Consider the following 23,526-nt stretch of genomic DNA (forward strand, 5'->3'; position numbering starts at 1 on the left):
AAAAAATAATAGTATAACCACTCGTCCCAGTCAACAAAAACACACACTAGGGCAAAAATGACAACTAAGCATCTTCGGCCTTCGTTGGAATGTAGCTTTGAGAACTGTTTCGAAGAACAATTTTAAGAGAACGAGGAGAGAAAATAGTTTTCAGTCTTCTGAGTTTGAAAAATTACTTCTTTGAAAAAACTCCAAAACAATTTTCATATAACAAAAACTCAAAAAATTGGTTAGTTATCTAAAAGTAATTTTTTGAACATCAGAAGAAAAAAATAAATAAAAAAATTATTGCTAAATCTCACATTGAATATTGCATTGATTTGTATACTATATATATATATATATATATCTTATGCGAGTGTCCTTACAATGACCGAAAAAAAAAAAAAAAAATCTTATCCAAGGAAAGATTTTATTCAACAAACGAATCTAATAACTAAATACAATTAAGTTATACAACTCTCATAAGAGCAGGAAGAAAGGAATTAGTAAAACACACACTAGCTCTAGATTGTAAAGAAAACGTAGCTAATGTGTGATTACAACCATTCTTTTTCCATAGATAAATTAAACAGCAAAGGAATCACAAGCTCCGAACAATCAATAATGTCGCCAAAGCTGCTTAGGATTCACAATTTGAATCAGATTTAACATCCATTTCTATCTGATCCCAATTGGAATTTCAGCTCCATTTCTATATGAACCCAAGTGAAATTTCAGTTTTCAAGAACCAGCAATAAGGACGAATTGAGAAATTATTAATGGGGTGGGCTAATACTGGTAATAATTTTTTTGGGTGATGTAAAAACTAGTAATAATTTTTTTTTTTTTTTTGATTGGGCTAAAATTTATTATAGTAAATAATTTATTTTTTATTTTTTTTATTTTTTTGGGGTGGGCCTACTCAAGCCCACCCCTGGATCAGTCAGTTTGAGCAATGTCTTTTTGCAACTTGAGAATCAAGTATATTGGAAGAGAAAAAGGTTGGTGCAGCAACCAAATTTCCATTGTGGTCTCTGAGAAGCAGACCACCATCAATCTCTACTTTCAAAAATACTAGACCAAGGCTCCCCTAACACTTTGACATCGACTCACATCATCTGTTCTGTTCGTAACTGTCCTGTTCATAGCAATTAGTGCATCTCATCGCACCAAAAACACACATTAAGTTACATGTCATGGCAAAAAAAAAAAAAAAAAACGAAAGAAGAAGAATCAGGCCACAATCAATGAAAAACACATGGATTCGAAGAAGCCATCATCCTTAAACCCAAATCGGGAGAAGGGCTCCATTCCTTGAAAGCAAATCCCAAACTGAGAGAAAAAACTCTCACCAACATGGGACAAAAAGAGAGAGAAAGCGCAAGAGTTTTACAGTAGAGAGGCAAAGAGAGAAAGAGGTACGGTTTAGGTTTAGAAAGAGAGGGACTTTTAAACGACAACTCCTTAACGTTTGTTTTTTGAGTCACCATATTATTTCCATGTTTTCTAAATTCTGGAGAACTCTCAAAACAACTTTAAGTTGTTCTCAAAAGAGCCATATACCCTTCTAACTCAGTTTTATTAAAAAGGTTCTTCAAAAACTGTTCCAAGCAGTACAAATCGAGTCTTCTGTGTTTTTGACACTAACGAGTACAAACAACTGTTTTGAGTGTGTCATTCCAAGCAGTTCCAAGCAATACAAAAAACTATCTGAGCATTGTAATTGTCAGAAAAATGTCACGTTTGGAGAACCGTGACTCACTCTGTCCCAAAAAGAATGTCGCGTTTGGAGATCCGTGACTCACAAACACGACATCCATTTTGGGACAGAGAGAGTCACGGTTCCCCAAACGCGACATTTTTTTTGAGAGAGAGTAATTCACGTCATCCCACAATGTTGAGTAGAAAAAAAAAAAAAAAAACTATTACCACCATGAAGTTTTTGAATACCATTTTGCAAAATACAAGGGACACCAAAATTTTCGCACTCAAAAATTTTTATGAAAAGGAAGTTACTCAACTTTAAAATATAATCTGCAAACCCTACAATAATTATTAAAATATAATCCGAAATTTAGCATTCATAAATTTATATATACTTTATCTATATATATACATGCGCGGACCCATGAAGGGCATAGTTTACAAAATTACCTGCAAAATTTTATGAAAATTTTGAAAGTACCCATTTTTTTTTTGTGTGAAAATCTTAAATATATTGCCACTCAAATTATAATGATACACCACTATATATTATTGTTGAAAACGATTTTCATTTTGTGAATCCGTCCACACACACACACGCATATATATATATAATAATAATAAAGACTTTATTATAAAATGCGGATTGTATTGTGGGGCTACCATTCATCTATTCATTTTCTTTTTACCGTCTTGATGGGTCTCACCATTGTTTTCACTTTGTAAAGGTATCTGCTGCTTTTCACTTTGTAAAGGTACCTTCTGCTTTCTAGTTCTTGTTTCCTTGTTTCCTTGTTTCCATCTCTTACTCACTACGCAAGGAATAAGAAAACAGAACTGTAAGTATAAACTGTGTGTATGTCTAGTTAGGCTATCTTTACCCCCATCTTGTTGAGCCATAATGTTTTGCAAGTAGTCAAATTTGAATTTATTTTCATTAACGTGGAACTGATTTGTGCAGACGGTAAATTATTAGCTCTTGAGCTCCAGAATATAGAGAAATGCGATACTGTCAATGGGTTGAATGCGTTGGACATTTTAGCACAAAGTCGGAGAAATGTGAAGAATTTGAAAATTGAAAACTCACTTCGACAAACATCCCGCAATGAAAATGGAACCATTAGGTCCAACTCTAAGCCCCTAGGTATACCATTCAGGATAGATTTGCGACATAGTGGTGTGGGAGCCAGAAATATTAAGTTGAGGGGCCAAATTAATTTATTTATTTTTTTCCCTAGATGGTGTATTGATATAAAATTGAATTTTAAAAATAAGATAAAATAATTGCATTTTGAATTTTATTTTTAAGCGCATGTCTATCAAACAAGCAAAAAAAAATGGAGAGAAGAACAATAAATGTATGTGCGCGTGTATATGCAAATGGTACTAATGTGTTGCATCAAGGGATATTAAAATTCAATTTATCTTATTTTTGAAATTCAAAGGGTACAATTTTTTTTGTGCATTTTTTATTTTTTTACTGAGTGTGTATGTGCAAAGAGTTCTAATACGTTGTATCAGGCATTACAATAATAATTAACATGGTTTTTGTTTTTTGGTAATATATATGAATTTTAAAAGTAAGACAAAACATTCATTGTACTTTGGATGGAACACAAGTTATTTCTTTTGCAAAAATATCTTTAATAACCACATACAAATAGGTAACAAAATAAGTACTTTTTTAGAAATTTGGAGAGCCAATTTTAATTTATTTATACTAAATTACCATTAATAACTATAAATATAGAGGTTACAAATAATTTTTGTGGTGTGCAATTCTAATTATTCTATACTAAATTACCATCAATAACTCTAAATACACACCATTAATGGACGTTACCCAAAATTTTCCCCTCCCTCCACCCTTGTAGTGGTACTTTAACGGAGTGGTTGGCAGAGTGGGAAAACCTTTTACAAGATGATGACATATTATAGTCAAATGGTAGTTATGCTATTATAAAATAAAAGATAATGTATTAATAAGTTTATGATCTTGTTGTTTTTTTCTTTAAAAGAAAAAAAAGTAAAATATAATTGTAAAAAAAAAAGTGAGTGCGAGCCTTCCTTAGAAAAAAACCTAAATTTGTAATATTAAATATGTATTATAAATAAATGTTAGCAAACTTTTTGGACACTTTAATACTTGGTATAGATAGATGAAATGTAAGAGAGAGTGAACTTTTTAGAAAAAGAAATTAAGGAAAAAAAGAAGAAGAAACTTTTTAGAAAAAGCAACACATGTATATCTGGAGTTTTCACTCTCCTCCCTCACCCATTGTTATCACTTTGTAAAAGTATCTGCTTTCTAGCTAGTCCTGGCTTTCTTATTTCCATCTCTTAACTTACTGTGCAAGCAATAAGAGAACAGAACTGTGACATGTCTTTAATTACTCCATCTTGTTCAGCCAAAATGTTTATGCAAATAAAGTTGAACAGAACTGATTTGCGCATACGGTCAAGTATTAGCTCTCGAGCTTGGTTGGTTGACTGCATTGCACATTTTATCGATCAAAAAGCCAGAGAAATGTGAAGGATTTGGAGATCGGGACTCACTTAATTCAACGAGCTAGCAAGCTAGAGCATTAAAAGCCAAAAATATGTCGTCTGGTAACGCAAACGAAACCATTAGCCCCAACTCCATGCCCCTATTAATACCACCCAGGACCAATTCGCAACATGGTCGTACTATGAGGGAGCGGCTGGTGGAGTGGCGGAGCATATTATTGTTGGTGCTGTGTCTAATCGCGACGGTGACTTTCCAAGCTTCTATAAACCCTCCAGGCGGTGTGTGGCAAGACGACTCTCCCAAAAATCTCCCGGGTAGCTCTGTGCCAAATCCACACAAAGCAGGGGAATTTGTAATGTTTTATAACAATCCGGTTTCGTTTGCAAATTTCTATATTGCTAACTTAGTGGGTTTTATTGGATCTTTATTATCAATTCTTTTACTCATCGTTGCATTGGCATTGAACAACAACCTTATTCTGTGGTTTTTGATTACAACCACATGCTTGACAGTTGTGTCGGTTCTCTTGGTTGTTCTTGCTTCTTTTAGCGGAATGACTCCACATAAGAACATAAAAGAGTTCAATTCTCAAATGAGTAAAATTGCAAATGTCACTGCAATCGGTGGTCTGATAATAGTTTGTTTTCTCGTGATTTTGGTATCAATTTGTATTTTAATAGGTCGCAGAAGCAGAAGTTTAAGTTCAGCAGATGCAAACAATGCCAATAGTGGAGACCCAGAAGCTCCTCAAGATGCAGCTGCCTTAAGCAGTACTGCCAATATTGGAGGCCCAGAAGCTCCTCAAGATGCTGCTGCCGCTAACAATGCCAATATTGGAGCCCCAGAAGATCCTCAAAATGCAGCCGCTGTAAACAATGGTAATGGAGGTGAAATCGAGCTGATGTAAATCATGTCAATGGATGAGCAAAAGAAGGTCAAATTCCAGTTGATTTAAATCATGCAAATGGAGACCAAGAAGTTCCTCAAATTCAGTAAACATGAGGCTGTCAAAGTTCATTAATTATGTAGAGTGCGTAAATTTTCAGTTGTCTTTGAAACCGCATGAAATCTTTAGCACAGAATGTATTGGTTTGACTTAATTAAAATCTCAATTTTAAGTTGGGCTATTATTATTTTAAAAAATGTTAATGGATTTGAGCATAAGTTCAATTGAAGGTGTGAAAAGCAAGTAGGTATATAGTGCGTGCACTAGGCTAATCAGAGCCGTACGTGCACAAATAGGTATGGATTAGTCCGATGTACAGTACACCAAACACACTGAATAATTATTCATGAAAAGCACAGCGTGGTACAATTTAATTCGGTCCCTTTTATTGTTGCTGAGACTTTATCAATTCGTCTTTTGAACTACAAAATCGAAAGGTTTGGTGCCTATTCTTCCCTATGCTCAAAATAGGTATGACTTTACAAAAACCTTGATTTTGGATAAGATGCATATCAAAGAAGCAAAGCTTATGCATGCGGGAGTTTCTTTCATCTTGTTGGGAAAGTGTCACCGGTCGGACATTTTTATAACTATGTAAACTTCAAGAATTTGAGGTATCAAGATGGCATATCTTTTCACTCACTCACCGGAAAAAAGAAAAAATGGAAAAAGGATGGCATATCTTTGGTGAACATTGTTATGTCAAATGTCAAATTTGATGTACTCTTATATGTTTTTGATATTCAGGTATATTGGTCGTCAATCTTTTCTGTTTCAAAAAATGTGGTCAAGAGTATTGCACAGAATATGAGAGAATTTATATGGAGTTAAAGGCGCTAGTGGCTTGGAACACTATTTATTTATCGAAATCAGAAGGTGGGCTCGAAACCAAAAGCATCCATGACTAGATCAGCGTTGCACAGCAAATTTGAAACATTCTAAATCAAGCACCGACCTAGCAAACAAATTTTCAGTGGGGTCATGTATGTGAGTTAGGCGGTGCGATAGTTGTTAGTTGATTTAGTTGTAATTAAGTCCCTAAATGACCTAAATGAGATTAGTAGGTCAAGTTGTCCAATTTTCGTGATTGATTAATTTACTCAAGACTATGATCAATTAAGCATCCACAATTATAGATATAAATTGAAAAATAAAGCAAGTAAAGTAAGAGAGATGACACTAGGATTTTAGTGAGGAAACCAATTGAAAAATCTCGAAGATTTTTGCGTTGTCCCGAGCGTAAAAAGATCCATCATGTATGAAACAAAGTACACTGAACTTTAACTCAGGCTCACACCCTTTCACTCTACCAAGACCCAATCTGCTGAATGTATTTGACTTTGCGACTTTATGTCTAACAGCTCTCGACTTCAGACTTATGCCTCGAACTCTGTAGAAGGATTGCTTGTAGATCAACAATACTCCGCAAGTGCCTTGATCTTTTCAAAGTGTTATCTGGAAATTCTTCTTATTTGAATCTGAATTCGATGTACAAGAAATAGATCTGCTTTTCGGAATTTCTGAATCTTCAATTATGCTTCAATTCTGATGAAATAGATAACAACACTACTAAATCGCTATTGTATATATGTGTGTGCCCTCAAAACAGAAACAAAAAAATCAGATTTGATTTTCTGAAAAATATCTCTCAAAAAGCTCTCTCAAAATAATGAATTTTTATTCTAAAAAGCCAAACCTCAATGTTGAATAAAAGAGAGATTATATAGAAGTTTGGAAGACCTAAAAAATACTTGGAAACCAAGTCAAATTTGTGCATATGTTTTTGGAAGATACCCCCAATAGGAATCAAAACAGATCAGGAAGGTAAGTTACCAAAACTGATCTGAAGGCCTTGAACCGGTTCAGGGTGGTTTAATTGGTTCAAGTTGGCTAGTGAATTTTCGTGACAAATCAACTTTGACACTTGAACTGGTTCAGGATGGTCAGACTTGAAAAACACCAAAAACCTCAAAAGTTGAATCTGTTTCAAGATTCTTAAACCAGTTCAAGTTGGGCAGAATGTAAAATCTTCCTAAAACCTTGTGTTTTGAACTTCCCAAACTTCCTAAGTGTTCTCATACACACACATACCTTTCTAAAACATTGTTTCATCATCCCGGAGTATATTAAAGAATGAACACTTGAACTTCTTCAAATTCGCTTCCGATCTTGAATCTTGAAATTCTGAATCAAAATTTTACAACTCGATCGGACTTGTTTTGACAACGAAATTAGTCAATTACAAAATATATATTTCACAATGTAATGTAATTAAATTAAAAACATAAATAGCAAATTTGTTGTATTGTATGTCCATGTCATGTTCTTGCGGTGACCATGCTTCTTAGACGGTACTCGACCCTTTCCCTCTAATTTTGTGTTATTCGTCCACCATCCATATCCCCTCTCATTTTTGTAAATGCAATAAAGGAAAATATTATCAATTAAAATTTGGTTCTTATATTTATTATTTTTTTAAAAAAAAATTTATCTTCAATTATGTTTTCTCCAATGGCGCCCAGTGAACAAATTCTTGAGTCTGACACTTCAAATCCATTTTCTTTCCATAATCTTCAAGAAAAAAAAAGGGCTCGCTCCCATCTTTGAAGGAAGAGAATATTTTGATATTCCTAGGTGTCAGCTGGAGTTTCAAACTTTTAACCAACTATCAAGTTTTTGTGTAGAGAGATGAAGAAGATGAAAAATGGAGCAGAATAATCTTATTGATCCTCTGAATAATCTCTTTTACAATACCATTTGACATATTTATTTTATTCTCCTAAAAACCCATTGGACTTTTCAAAATATAAAAGGTACATTCCACCTACACACCCCCTGAGATTTGATAATATTCCACTTACACCCCTCTATGTTTCAATGTAAGCACATGGAAGAATAATTTCATTTGTCCTTTGTTTCCAAGATAGCATCATCATTCTAGATCACTGATCTTGATAATTCTCATCCGATGAGATTCATTTCCAAGGATGAAAAAATCCATTCGTACCTTTGTATAGAACAAGTTAGTCATGAGTAAATATAGTTACAGAGAGCCTTTTACTGACCTTACATGAGAGAAGTTATCGTTTCCTTGTTCAATTCCCACTAATTTTAGCATTTTTTTAACAAAATCAACATTTGCAACCATATATATAGAAATAGTATATGGTACATATGCTAAACGAGGATGGGGATGGGATGAAATATCCCGCCACAAACTGCCCTGTTGCCGTCACTAATCAGACTGCCGTGAGAGGGCGGAAAAAAAGTAGCATAAATGGTTGGAGCAGAATTGTTTGACCCGTATGAATCCAAAACACAAAGAGTATCATGAATTTTCGGCAATTTTGGACCCGGACCTTCAATAAGTAACATGTATCCTGTACTATTCACCCTATTAGGAACTACCAAAATATCATAGGTATCATCTTCACGTACTAGATAATCTTTGCTAAAGATTGACACCTCAAAGTATCCGGCATAAACTTTGCAGATATTGGAATAAAAGTAATGAACCATATCCGGTGAGAAACCACCTTCCATTCGTGTAAAAAAGAGCCCATTGTTCTTCTCAATGTACTCCACAAGTTTCTTCCCTGCATTGTCTCTTAGCTTGTTCAAACTTACATTCCTCTCTATCTTGATCGGTTTGTCCTTGTAGACATTATTGTAAGCTTTCCAAGCGTGTTCATCGTAGAAGTGTTCTACAGTGAACTCAATCTTCCTAGTGGCTGAAACAGAGGGATACCCAGATGGTATCTCATATGGAGGAGACGTCATGGGAGATGATGTCGTATCCAAAGGAGTGTGTAACTCATCGTGAGGCTCGCGAATGACAATGCCGGTTCTAGCACTGTTCGGTGGTTTAGGAGCTGCAATTACATTGCCTTTAGCTTCTTTAGACAGCCTTGAAGCCATTTGATCTTCAGAAAATTCACTTTGAAGCTTCAATACTCTTTCAGGAATTTCGTCGAACACTTGGTGTGCAAAAGTGTTCTACAAAAAGCCTGAATTTACTGCTTCCAAGCCCTAAAACTCAACAACAATGCAATAGCAAAGACAAAACCGCAACAAATTCAACCCCAAATCCTCAAGTTTCTTCACCACAATGAGCTTTGCAATACAAACCCAACAAGTGCCTCAAAGTTTCAATTCCAAACTGCAATTTCAAACACAACACAAATATTCTTTACCAACTTTTCAATGATGTCATGGATCACAATATTGCAATAAGGAAAGAAGATTATGATGCAAGTTATTGAGATATAGGATAATATGTATATATGTATGCAAGAGAGGAAATGGAAAGAGGTAAAAGTGCAGCCAAGGAGGGGTACAATGTGACCCAACAACGCACTTAACTGAAGTACTTAAGTGCCTAGATTCGGCATCTTGAAACGGTTCAAGGGGTGGAATCGGTTCAAGATAGGCAGTTTCCAATTCAAAGCTGCCTTGCATTCTTGAACCGGTTCAAGGTCATGGAACCCGTTCAAGTCTTCCAGAATTGAATCCATAGACTAAATTTTTTCAGAACCTCTCAAAAATTATCTTAAACACCCAATGATCAAAATAAAGAAACACAAAAATCCTTTTGTTGTTTATGTGTATGTGTTTTTATTTTTATTTTTTATTTTTATTTTTAAATCAAAACATTAAGTAATTCAATCTCATAATTTTCAAGTCAACACACGATCCAAAATTTTAGAGAATTTTATGAATGCCTATGAACACAAATTTTTGACTCCACACATGTTTAAATATTTTTCAAATCTCATAATGCAATCACAACATAAAATTCAACTTGTGTTTTTAAAAAAAATTAGAGATTTATCTAGCAAGTTCATGTGTGTGTGAAATCAAATTTCAATCAAATTTCAATCAAATTTCATCAACTCATTGTCTAAGTCATGAATCGAAAAATATCAAGATAAGATTATTTTTGAGTAAATTTTCTAAACAAGGCGACTTTCATTTTAAGGAGCAGATAACAATTCTCTATTTCAACTTGTCTCCACCTTTCTTTTTATTTAAATAATTAACTCAATTTCAAAGTCTAATAGTAGCTTTCGACCCAAACTTAATAGGTAGTCTTTTCCTCAATAAAGATTTTAGCATTTTCAATTTGTTCTTTTCTTTTTATGTTGAAAAAAAAAAATTTACTTTTATTTTTTATTTTCATGCTCTAGATATATATATATATTTTAAGAATAACCTTTATACCTTTTATGAGCAATACAACCTAGTCAACAATCCAATGCTTTTTAATTAATTTTCTCAGAGATGGCTAGTGCACAAAAAGATATGAACACAAGAGATTTAAATATAAAAATCACATAAACAAAGCAAATTATTTTTCATTGAATAGATTACAAACCATATTTTTATTAAATCATCATGTGTCCCAATTTGCATTCATAGATATATCATAAATTCAACTGAAAGAATTTTTCACATATGCTAAAAAAAAAAATGATTAATGTTTCCTTAAATCCATAACCAAACCCTAGACTCTCAAAAAGTGATCCAATTGCAACAAATTTTTCAATAAACACATTCCATGATCACTTAACCATCCTAGGACTTAGTTTGTATGTTTTGCACCTAATGACCTTTTGGAAACTAGTTCCATAAAGTCAATTGGTACATAATTGACTAAGTCTTCTTTCTTGATCTACATAGTCTTCACTCTCAAATTTTGAAAAGATTTTTCCAATTTGACTATCTTCTTAAGCAAATTTTTAACCTTAGAATTTTTTGGTGAAACAAAATTATGTTTTTTTCTTAGTATGCACCCGATTCATAGCATGAAACCTATGAGAATGAATATCAGAAAACCTTTTTTTTTTTTTTTTTTTTTTTTTTTTTCTTATGAAAACAATAATGTTAGTTATGTCCAATTTTACCACAGAAAGTGCAATGCAACACATTAGGCACACATGATACATTAAAATGTAATGAATCAACTAAAATAGGATCAGGCACATTTTGATTAACAGGTTTCACAAAAATTGCTTTACCCTAATTACTCGATGAGCCCTTAACAAATCTTAAGCCTGTTTTATAATTCACACTCTTACCAATATTTATCATCTTATTCAGTTTGATTTGTCCACAAGTAAAAATAATCAATTTTTCTTGAGACTTAGTCAATTTAACATCAAGAAAATTAACTCTAGATTCCAAATCCTTTTTCAAGGATTTAGTTATACTTACCTCCTCTTGAAAAAAACTTATTCCTTCATTGAGATCAGTGATGAGTGAATTGCTTTCCAAAGTATTCTTTTTCTTGTCATCAATCTGTTCTCTCAATTCATCATTCTCTTCTTTGGCTCGAATAAGTTCATTTGCTAACTTTTTAATTGCCAATTTAATTAACTTCAATAGTTTCTGTAAACATCTTCTTTAATTTTTCTTCATCCATCTCATCCTCTTGAACCTGCTCATCATGAACTTCATTGTTTTCATCATCTGAAATATCAGAATCAGTCAAGGTAATAATATGAGGACCTTTATCAAGAAAAGCAACAAAAGAAAAATCATTGCAATCATCATGAGAAGATTCATTATCCCTAGAAATAGAATTCTCAAAAACTGAAACTTTCATTGCTTTTCTTTTATTCCTATCCCTTTGATCTTTCTTAGGACTAGAACAAACATTAGAAGTGTGACATTTGCTACCACAATTTCAGCAAGTAAGTTCACTTTCTTTAGACTCTTCCCCTTTCTTTTCATTTATCTTAAAATTTGACCCTTTATCAAAATTTTGAAGATAGGCCCCATTGCCATTCCTTCTTCTTTGTTGTCTTTTTAACTGATTAAATTGTTTAGATATGAGAGCCACATCTTCATCAGAATTATTATCAATGTTTTCAACTTGAGTTGACTTAATTTAAAGCAATATTTTTTTCTTTTTGAGTTTGACCAAAATTCTGTATCTCAAATTTTTTTGAAGAACCCACAACCTCATTTACTTAAGCACTAGACAAATCACAATGTTAAGTGATAGTTTCTACCCTTATTTGAAATATTTTAGGTAAAGATCTCAAGATTTTCTCACAGATTTTCTTATCACTAATTCTTTTGCCTAAGGGACGGTGTTCAGAAATAATTTCAAGAAGATTAGAATAAAAATCAGAAAAAGTTTCATCTTCTTTCATCATAATGTTCCCAAACTTATGAGAAAGAAATTGAATTTTGGATACATTAACTTTCGAAGTCCCTTCATGAGTAACCTGCAAAATATCCCAAACAGCTTTAACAGTTTTATAATCAGAAATTCTAGTATATTAAGATGGAACAATAAAATTAATAATTGCATACAAAGCTTTTTCATTAGCATCATTGCGCTCAATTTCAAGTGTAGTGAAGGTGAAAGTATCTTTTAAAGCTTGAACAACCTTACCATCCGCAGTTTTTTCCTCAGTTACAGGTGTAAAACATGTCTCAACAATAGCCCAGACTTTACCTCCTGAATTTTGTAAATAAGCTCTTATCTTTGATTTTCAAAAATTATAATTGTCACCTTCAAATAAGGGACCACGTTGATTAGATCCACCCTTTTTCAAAACATAAGACATGATGAAAGAATTTTTGAAAATAAGCAAAAACTTCCCACTATGATCAACTGAAAGTGTAGAGATTGGCTCTGATACCAAATGTGAGTTTTGCAGCGGAATAAATTGTGGAAAGTTTAAGTTTTTATCTTTCGTGCTTCACTATTCCATTAATTCTATTAAAATTACTTGAATAATTAAACAATCACACGCAAAATAAATGCAAGTAAAGTTTAGAAATGATACTAGGATTTTTAACTAGGAAACCCCGATTGGTCGAAGAGACCAATCGTTATGGGAAAAACCTTGTGGATTGTGCACTTTAGAGAAAAATGATCAACTATGTTTGAAACAAAGTACAATGAACTTTGACTCAGGCTCACACCCTATCGTTCTACCAAAAACCAATTGCTGACAATCCCTGGCTTTGCAACTTCCCGTTCAACAGGTCTCGACCCTAGGCTTACTCTTGATCTCTGTAAAAAGATTGCTGATAGATCAAACAACACTCCATGAATGCTTTGACCCCTTTAAAGTGTGATCGCTTCACCCATTTTCTTCAAGATTTGAATTTGATGTAGAAAAAATAGACATGTTTTCTCTAATCGTTGTAGATGCAATATTCAATAGACTTGAACACGATCAGGATTTGAATAACACCCTAAAATCACTCTTATGTTTATGTGTGTGTTCTCAAAAAAAATATCAAATTGATTTTCTGAATAAAAATCTCTCAAAAAACCTTTTTAAAAAAATGAGAAGTTTAATGCTGTTAAATATAAAAGAAAGAAACTGTATATTGTATTGATGTGTATGTGATCTATAATACAAGAGTATATGGGGGTTTATATAGGAGAGGCCATGTGTGGACAACAAGTCATTACCATATAAGGTAATATTATATATGGTAATGAGGATATATTAAGACAGCTACCATATAAGGTAATGTTATATATGGTAATGATATATTATAGAATATATTCTAACAATACATATGGTAATAATATATTATAGAATATATTCTAACAGCCCCCCTCAAAGTCAAAGTGGGTTATATGAAACCATTTTGAGTTTGAAGATTATCCTTTCACCCTGATGTAGCTGACATGGCACCGATGCTAACATGGTTGATGACATGGTAACTGAAGTGGCATGTGACTTGGCACTACTGTTGCCACCTCTACTGCGTGGCAACTAACGTGGTAGGTGATATGGCACAACTACTGGCACCGTACGTTGGACCAATGCTGACATGATGTCAGGTAATGTGGGGTGGATCTGTGAAGATCTTGAAGGTAGGTGCGGAGCGTGAGTTTAAAGGTTGCTATCCCCGGTGGTAACTATTATAAATTGATGGGTGATGAATTTGTGGAGATTCACCACGTTGAAGGCGCGTGTGAGTGCATGATGACCACTGATGGCGCGTGGTGGCGTGATAACGGAGTTGATCCGACACGTTGAGGTGTTGAATTACCGCTGGTGCTCGTGAAGGCACATGGAAGAGTGGGATTACCACTTGAGGCGCACGATCGCGCGGTGACGGAGCTGATCCGACACACTGAGCATCTCTGAATGAGGCATCTCGTTAAACAATGAGGCTCCCTATACGGGGCATCCCTAGGTGAGGCTTCTCTAAACGAGGCATCTCGTTGGGTTTCCCGAAGGAAGAGTTAGACAACGAGGCTTCTCTGAACTGGGCAAATGAAGATCTTTATGAAGATCTTAGGAGTGCGGAAGCGTGAATTTACTAGTTGACTGCCGGCGCCGAGAATGGGGCTAATGGTGCCATCCCCGGTAGTGACTACGATAAATTGTTTACCAGAGATTGAAAGACTTTGATACCATGTTAAATATAAAAGAGAGAAACTGTATATTGTATTGATGTGTATGAGATCTATAATACAAAAGTACATAGGGTTTATATAGGAGAGGTCATGTGTGGAGAGCAAATCATTATCATTTAAGGTAATGCTATATATGGTAATGAGGGTAGGTTAAGATACCTACCATATAAGGTAATGTTATATATGGTAATAATATATCATAGAATATATTCTAACAATCTATGGTAATAATATATTATAGAATATATTCTAACAAATGCAAAAAGTCACACAAACCTAGATGTGAAAACATGTTTATATAGACTTTCAAAAACCTAGATATGCTTAGAAAATAACTTAAATTCATGTATATCAAATAGGAAGTTTAAACAAATTAGGAAACAAAATTACCTAATATTTCTGAAGACCTTGAATCGGTTCAGAGTCCTTGAATCGGTTCAAGTTGGATAGTGAATAAAAAATTCGAAGTATGTATCTTGAACTGGTTCAACTGTTCAAGTTGACCAGACTTGAAGGATTAACAATTAATTTTTTTTTCTTGAAAATATGCAATTTTGAAAAACATACTATGTATGCTAGTGTCCTAACGTTCCTAAAGTGTTGTTTATACCTTGGCATAAATTTCAAGCTATTAAATATGAACAACTCTTCAATTCCGTAACCGATCTCGATTTTGAATTTTAAACTTGAAAATACAAGTCGATCAGACTTGTTTTAACACTGAAATTAACCGATTACAAAATATATATCACCCACAATATTCAACAACAAAGATTTTTTGTTGGAATTCTTAAAACCGACACAATTATGTGAAACGCATTCAGTATTCACATTTTTCTTGTGCGACTTGAACTTCCCCAATTTAAAGAAGAGGCTACTTTATCCGGCTACAATTCCTATGGTAACATTAATTCATATTAGTTTACGCATAAAAATTTATGTGAGTTTATCGACATTTCATCCGTGGTAGTTCAGTTTGATGACTCAACTACCAATTTAAACTGTCAAGTTAGACTATTCTACTCCATAATTTGGCTTGACTGATCAGTTTATGTCTTGCATAGTCGATGGGACTGGTAGAGTGGAACTTGTTGCATAATTTGAATTGACTGACCGTTAATTTTGGACCAAAATATCATTAATTACTTTTGTGATTGAGAGTTCAAAGTAATTGGGATAAGTCCACATTAAATTTCTCCAAGGACGTTGATTTTATTGAGTCTATTAAATCGGTGGGCAACGGCCAACCACCGATGTAAAACAGTATCGTCAATTCTATCATTACTCAAAAATCAAACTCATTTACTCTACTACAGTTAGAGACGTGTTCGAGGAAAGAACCTCTTTATTTCTTTGCTCTATTTTGTTCCTGTCAAATTGAAGGACTCGGATCCTCATATCTTTCACTTTAAACCTAATTTGCTCCACCAGAATTTTGTTGGTAGCAAATAGTTACTGAGATATCATTACCATTCAAAAAGATATAATGCATGGCTCAAGTCTGTTCTAGACTGTGTTCCCATTGCTTAGATAGTTATGTGAAATGGCACGCCTTTGATATGTGCTGCTATTCCTTTTCCATTAGAGTTCCAATTTTTCATGTGTTTTTTATTGTTATGGTGCTTTTGTAGTTTGTGTGTGTGTTTTTCTTTCCTTTTATTTAATAAATAATGTTCCTCATATTTTCAGGCCTCTTTGAGGTGTGCCAAGTGGTGGTTTGGTATATGACATTGTCTCCCGTTGAAATGATTTCCCTAGAGGTTTATTCCTACCATTGCTTGGCTCTAATATCCTAGCAGCCCAATTATTTATTTATTTTTATAAATAATCAATTTACTCAAAATAGAACAAATTCTGAAGAAACAAATTTTAGTTGCAACATGGTGATGATTCTAGCTTTTTGTGAGAATGGTCATTCAAGATCGAACGAAGAGCATTTCAACTTTAGTTTAACCTTTCCAAACATTAAAAATAAATCAAAAGATACTATAAGACATTTCATTGCATTACATTCCTTTAGTGCACTGTGATACTAGGTTAGTGATATCAGCTTTAATGACAAAATTAGAAAAGTTAAAAAAAATAAAAAATACAACGTGATCAACCCGCTTCATTTGGTTGATCCTCGACCACTTTGAGAAAAAAGGATAATATACTCTTGCCTTTTCTTAGTATTGTATTGAAATTGTCACAATTGAGAATTGATAAGGATAAAAATAATAGGCAGCTCAAAGTCAAAAGAGAAATAAGATAAGAGTAAGGGATATATCTTACCCAAAATCTCTATGGAATCATAATACCATATGTAACCAGAGTTACCATTCCTGTAAGAAGGGAGCGATATCATCTTGGATCAAGGAGAATCTCGCTTGAAAAACTATTACCATTAATGCTTCTATAAAAGAAAGGATCAGTCAACCTAAAAAGGTACGCCATAAATTTCATAAGGAATCCTTATTGGATATTTTAATCGTCGAGTACTAACTTGACCGTCGGAGTGCACCCGGCCGGCACCACGCCGGTCATCACTTCATCACTTCTCTTGTCTTGCAGGAATCGTCACGGGCTCCGAAGCGTGTAGATTTTTGGCATCAACAGTTGGCGCCGTCTGTGGGAACGTATATTAGTCCCAACAAATTATGGTTCGTACAAGGAAAATCTACGACAAAACTTAAAAGCAATTCAGTCCCTTTACAATCTGGCTTTCTCTAAAAGAAAGAGAACAGTTCATGGATTGCATGGCCAAAAGTAAGGGTACAGTTGCTCAATTCGGTAAAATTGCTAGAAAGTCCCGCCCGACCGCTAGCAGTTGTTTCATCATCGCTGTTAACCGGGTAAGTTTCATGCATTACGCGTATATCAAAATATATGTGTACACTTCCTCACATGATTTAAAGAGAAGCAATTTTTTATGTGCTTCCAATTATCTACAAAATATTGTTCACCTACATAATGATGTAGTTCACCTGAGGACCCTCCTCCGATAAAATACTACGCTTTGAGGGTATTGTTCACAAAAAAAAAAAAAAAAAAAAAAAAAAAAAAAAAAAAAAATTTCTTATTCTAGAGAACAATCGTTAGCTCCACTGATAATTTTGGTCCTATGATGCTCAATGATAAGTTTTTGTCTTAATTGTACCTATTCTGATATATATAAATATGTATATATATTATCCATTCAAACTGGACATCTGTTCTTTTATTTTTGCTTTGCTAACTTTGCAAATAGAAAGAGAACATTAGTGTTCCTTGTACGCGAGAGGCAAGCTTGGGAATGGGGGCAGAAAGTTAACCTCTCTTATTAAAGATACGAGCTCACGAAACTCTAGAAAATCAGTTACTCACGAGGATGAACCTCCCATATTAAAAGGATAAGTTCATAAAGCTCGTAATTGCCATTCCCCGTATTATAAGGGATTCATATAAAAGCGCCCCGTACTATAAGGGCTCGAACTGAATGAAGCTCGTAATTGTTGTCCTCCGTATTAAAAGGGGTCGAAATCAACTTGTAAAATATACTTCCCTTTTTAAAGGGCGAGTTGAGTGAAGCTCGTAAAATATACTTTCCTTTTTAAAGGGCGAGTTGAATGAAACTCGTAATTACCATCCCCGTATTATAAGGGATTGATATAAAAGTGCCCCGTACTATAAGGGCCCGAGCTGAATAAAGCTCGTAATTGTTGTCCTCCGTATTAAAAGGGGTTGAAATCAACTTGTAAAATATACTTCCCTTTTTAAAGGGCGAGCTGAGTGAAGCTCGTAAAATATATTTTCCTTTTTAAAGGACGAGCTGAGTAAAGCTCGTAAATATACTTCTTTTTTTAAAAAGGTAAGCTCATTCAGCTTAAAGAAAGCCTACTCCCTCAACTCATGAAGTTCGAATAAATCTTAAGAGATCAACCAAAAAAGGTCGCCCAACAAGGGTTAACCTAAAAAAGAGATTGATTTATGCCAAAGAGACGTCACTCAAAAAAACACTTTTGACATTCTCGATACTTGACAAGCAAGCACGAGAATGGGGGGCAACTGATAAGGATAAAAATAATAGGCAGCTCAAAGTCAAAAGAGAAATAAGATAAGGGTAAGGGATATATCTTACCCAAAATCTCCATGGAATCATAATACCATATGTAACCAGAGTTACCATTCCTGTAAGAAGGGAACGATATCATCTTGGATTAAGGAGAATCTCGCTTGAAAAACTACTACCATTAATGCTTCTATAAAAGAAAGGATCAGTCAACCTAAAAAGGTACGCCATAAATTTCATATGGAATCCTTATTGGATATTTTAATCGTCGAGTACTAACTTGACCGTCGGAGTGCACCCGGCCGGCACCACGCCGATCATCACTTCATCACTTCTCTTGTCTTGCAGGAATCGTCACGGGCTCCGGAGCGTGTAGATTTTTGGCATCAACAAGAATAATATAACTTTGTCCGCTAATTCAACAATGATGCCCATTCTTCATTGGAGGGTAAGAGGAAGAAGAACAATAGAAAGAGGAGGGCGTGAACATGGGAAAGAGTGAAAGACAGAATAGATGGTGAATACACGAGGTTAAATACCATACAAAGTGGGGGGATTTGACTTTATTTTCCTTTTTAATAAGTTTTCTGATTTTATTGTGTATTCATTTGTTGTTGAAAGATATTAGCGGTAAACCTACTCAGTGAGTAGGTAAGTATTATAGGTAAGTATTGTCGAAAAAATATTCATAATGGATAAACTTTAAAGAATATATATATGTCGAAAAAATATTCATAATGGATAAACTTTAAAGAATATATATATACTTGCGAGTATGTAGGTATACTTTACTGACCACCACTAATGTGGCCAATTAAGTATAGACATCATTTCTTTTGTTAAAGAATTATAATAAACGTAAAAAGAAAACAAAAAAAATCAATGACCGGATTCCATTCGGGTAAACACAACTCCATGGACATCATCTATGCTTTCTCTCCGTCTTTCACCCTTCCAACGTTCACGTCCTCTATTTGCTTTTCTTCTTCCTCTTATGCTCCCATGGATATCATCACTCAATAATGAAACACTTTTGAAGTGTTGTATAGGAGGTGTCATCATCTAATAATCAACATGGATCATCAATTCCCTATATTATGTTTCTCTTTGTTATGAAGCTTTTGGATATTAATTTTGAAACTATGTGTTTGTTTTATTTTATTGAGACATTATAATGTGTTATTTTTTATGTAATGCTTGTTATTTTATGTATTTAATTTTTATTTTTATTTTTTGTGGTTGATTGGAAATTTCATATACTGGTCATGTTATTAGTGAGCTAACATAGTATTTCCTGGCTTTTCATATATAGGTCATTTTTATTTTTTTTATTTTATTTTTATTTTTATTTTTTTTGGCTTTCATATAGGGGGCAGCCTTTTGACAATATCAAAAAATATATTGGCATCAAAATTTTATTTTATTTTATTTAGTTTTTCAGTTTTTATATTTTATTTCATTTAATGAGACATTATAATGTGTTATCTTTTATGGGATGCTTGTTATTTAATGTATTTAATTTTTGGGTAAAGTACACTAACACCCCCTCAGGTTTGACATAAGGACAGGTAAATACAAGTTGCTCTGTTTTTGGACAATCACACCCCTAGTCAAAATTTTGATCCAAACAGCCCCTTAAATTTTGTAAAAAGTCAAGAATGCCCTTTAATATTTTATTAATTTAAATTATAAAATATCAAAACTTTTAAAAGACTCTTATACCCTTATACACTAATTACATCTGTATCTATATATATATATGAATGTGTGTGTATATGTACACTCAGCGGCCAAAGCCACCAACGATCAACACCGTCGCGTCCCACTTCTATCAGTGCTTTGTCCGGTGACCCTCGCTGCCACTGCTTTCTGTGAATCCAATGCAGACGGTGACCCCTTTGTTTCTCTAACCTCTCATCAGCGGTGGACTAGTTTCTGTCTTTGCCGACATCATATGTGGTCCATTATGTCGGAGAAGATGGTGGAGGTGGCTCGCTGGAGGAAACAGAGAAGATAGAGATGCACCTCAATCCAACCCAATCAATCTAAGACTTACAACATTAAAATTACTAAATCCATTCATCAATCAGACCACTTAAACAACCCCCACCACCTCTTGCCGCCCATTGCACCACCACCGACACCTCGCCATAACCCACCATCGTGACACCTCGATGAGACCCACCCACCCAACCCCCACCACTACTGTCTATATCTTTCTACCAGCAAATCTACAACACAAAATACAACACGAATCTATGTAATCAAAATCAATCTCTTCTCCAATCGGATTGAATCTCCATCTTTGTCTCCAATACAGTAGAACGCAGTGAAATTGTTGACCCATTTTCATCTCCAATCGAAAACCTAAACGATACGCTCTACTTCTCAAACAAAACCCCAATTTTCTCGCCGGAATTCTCTCTCACCTTTGTCATCGCCGCCTCAATCTTCTCCTCGGCCTTAACGTCATCACCGACGGCATTGGAGGGGTCGGAAGGCCGACGAGGGTTTAAATAGAGGGTTTTGGAGGGGGTTTACGGAGATAGTGGGATTACCTTTCTTATGCTCCTCCGGCGGCAGCATGAATTTCTCACAATCAACCCCTCCAACGCTGGTCCATTTCCGACAGTTTTGTCTACCTTGTTCATTACCGTGATGAATTGATGATGCCGATGATGATGCGGCAGCGGTATATGCAGTGGGGCTGATTTGTGGTGGTGATATATATATATATATATATATATATATATATATATATATATATATATATATATATATATATAACACCACACAGAGAGAGATGGAGGAGAAGCTTTAGAGTCTGAGAAGGGAAAGAGAAAAAGAGGGTAAGGATAGAGAAAATTTGGGTTTATCCGATGGGTTGTACCCGATAACCCATTTGAACTTATTCAATTTAAGGGTATTTAAGTCAATTGCATTTGTTAATTTTATATCAAAGGGTAATAAAGTCAATTCACCATTGCCGGGGTGTCTTTGTCCATTTTATCAAACTTGAGGGGTGTGATTGTCCAAAAACAGAGCAACTTGCATCTACCTATCCTTATACCAAACCTCAGGGGGTGTTAGTATACTTTACCCTTAATTTTTTTATTTTTATGGTTGATTGAAAATTTCATATACTAGTCATGTTATTAGTGAGCTAACATGGTATTTCCTGGCTTTCATATATAGGTCATTTTTATTTTTATTTTTTCCTGGCTTTCATATAGGGGGCAGCCTTTTGACAATATCAAAAAATATATTGACATCAAAATTTTATTTTATTTTTCTGGTATTTTATTTTTATATTTTATTTTATGATATTTTCAAAAGGCTGCCCCATATGGAAGGAATTCCTAGCTCCACCACTTCGTTTAGCCAATTTTATGTTATTCTTAGCCAATTGATATTAATCAACATTTTATGTTATTATTTGCCATATACTGTAAAGAAGAAAATAGTATGTCAATCTTAGCAACTTGTGTAAAATTTAAAAATGCATGCAGGCTTAATCTTCGATCTGATGCTATGAATGGAACTAGCTGAAAGTAGTATACCTAGGGTTTGAAAATTCTAGCAGGCTTATGTGATAATCCAATGTCATCATTTTTCTGGTGGATAGGACTTCATTTGGTCAGTCCCAAAAATTCATAATCAGTATTCTTTGCTTGAACTTAAAAGGAAGGAGACTTAACCACTTACAATTATAAATGAGTAGGATAGTAATTTGGTTATTATTCTTTCTTTTATTTTCTCTACTTTATCTTATACAGACAAAAATACTATCTTTATCTTTCAAAAAAAAAAAAAATGACTATCCTTTATTTTATTTTATTTTTTTCTCTCCTTTCTATCCAAATATAAATAGAAATTCTTACTATAAGAATATAAATTATTATTATCCCCCTTTTTTTTTTTTTTTTTTTTTTTTTTTCTGACTAATATTATCATTTCTTTTCTCTCCTGTGTATTCAAATGCACCCTTAAAATTTCTGAAATCATTGAATTACAAAAAGATAACGAGAGATGTACAAATAATGTCAAACCGAATCAATTTACACTCCATCACCACCTAATATAACTACAAAATCTTACAAATAGCTCTGAACCTGATCAACACAAGTATCAAAGCATACATCAATTCACAATGCTCTTCTTCATGGTTATTGACTAGTGGTAGAGGGAGTACCTCCTAAAATAAATATTATCCAGAGAGGGAACTGAAGAGTCACCCCACCCCACACCATTTATAGAGATAACTTACAATTGTGTAATTATTACTTTATTTTATATTTAATAATATGAGATATATATTAATTAAAACAAGATTTATTCTATTTCTCACACTACATATCATTTTGTATTAATTTTATTTGAGAACTTCTATATATTATTGTGATGTTCTTATAAGTTTGAAGTTATAATTGAGAAGTTGAATTTTTATTTTTATACGCATAAAAGAAAAAAAAAAAAATTTACTATAGTTGAAAAAGTACTTTACAAAACTCATCCCAGCCCCGCTCCACCCACCCTGTTCTGTTCCGTTTAGTAAACAGTTTTAAATCGGGAATGAGAGTAACTATGCTAAACAATAATGGAGATGGGGATAGGGATGAAGATGAAATTTCTCGCCCCAAATCGTTTAATTGTCATCCTTAATCGGACACGGACCGGCGTGAGAGGACTAAAAAAGAGTAACATAAATGTTTGGAGTTGAAAACCCGAATGAATCCGGGTCAATATATTTATCTTTTTATTTAATTCATTAATAAATGAAGATGTGTCTCTACATTGATAGGATCACATCATGCAATCAGTGGTAAGTAGAAGATATATGTCTAGCAACCAATGCGTAGTTAAGTATGGTCCAACTTTAAAAAAGGAGAAGTAGGTAAAAAGTAAGACGGCAAAGATTAAAAAAAAACCAAGTTTCCACTTTTCTAAAGACAAATACT

General features: G+C 33.9%; 2 protein-coding genes across 2 annotated transcripts; one reads left to right on the top strand and one right to left on the bottom strand.

The window, feature by feature from the left end:
* The first annotated feature begins 4,286 nt into the window (after positions 1–4,286).
* On the top strand, positions 4,287–5,102 carry LOC132273043 (uncharacterized). The gene has a single exon (XM_059774080.1). The coding sequence runs from the start codon at positions 4,287–4,289 to the stop codon at positions 5,100–5,102; it is 816 nt and encodes a 271-aa protein (XP_059630063.1).
* A 2,761-nt stretch (positions 5,103–7,863) lies between these two features.
* Positions 7,864–9,922, bottom strand: LOC132298366 (uncharacterized). The gene is made up of 2 exons (XM_059794973.1): positions 9,504–9,922; positions 7,864–9,300 (listed from the first exon to the last, which is right to left on the bottom strand). The coding sequence occupies exon 2, from the start codon at positions 9,057–9,059 to the stop codon at positions 8,319–8,321; it is 741 nt and encodes a 246-aa protein (XP_059650956.1). The 5' UTR covers positions 9,060–9,300; positions 9,504–9,922; the 3' UTR covers positions 7,864–8,318.
* Positions 9,923–23,526: the final 13,604 nt, after the last annotated feature.

The sequence above is a fragment of the Cornus florida genome, unplaced genomic scaffold, assembly GCF_030987335.1.
Source record: "Cornus florida cultivar Cherokee Brave unplaced genomic scaffold, ASM3098733v1 CherokeeBrave_3.0.0_Hap2_Chr01, whole genome shotgun sequence".
Taxonomy (NCBI): Eukaryota; Viridiplantae; Streptophyta; class Magnoliopsida; order Cornales; family Cornaceae; genus Cornus; species Cornus florida.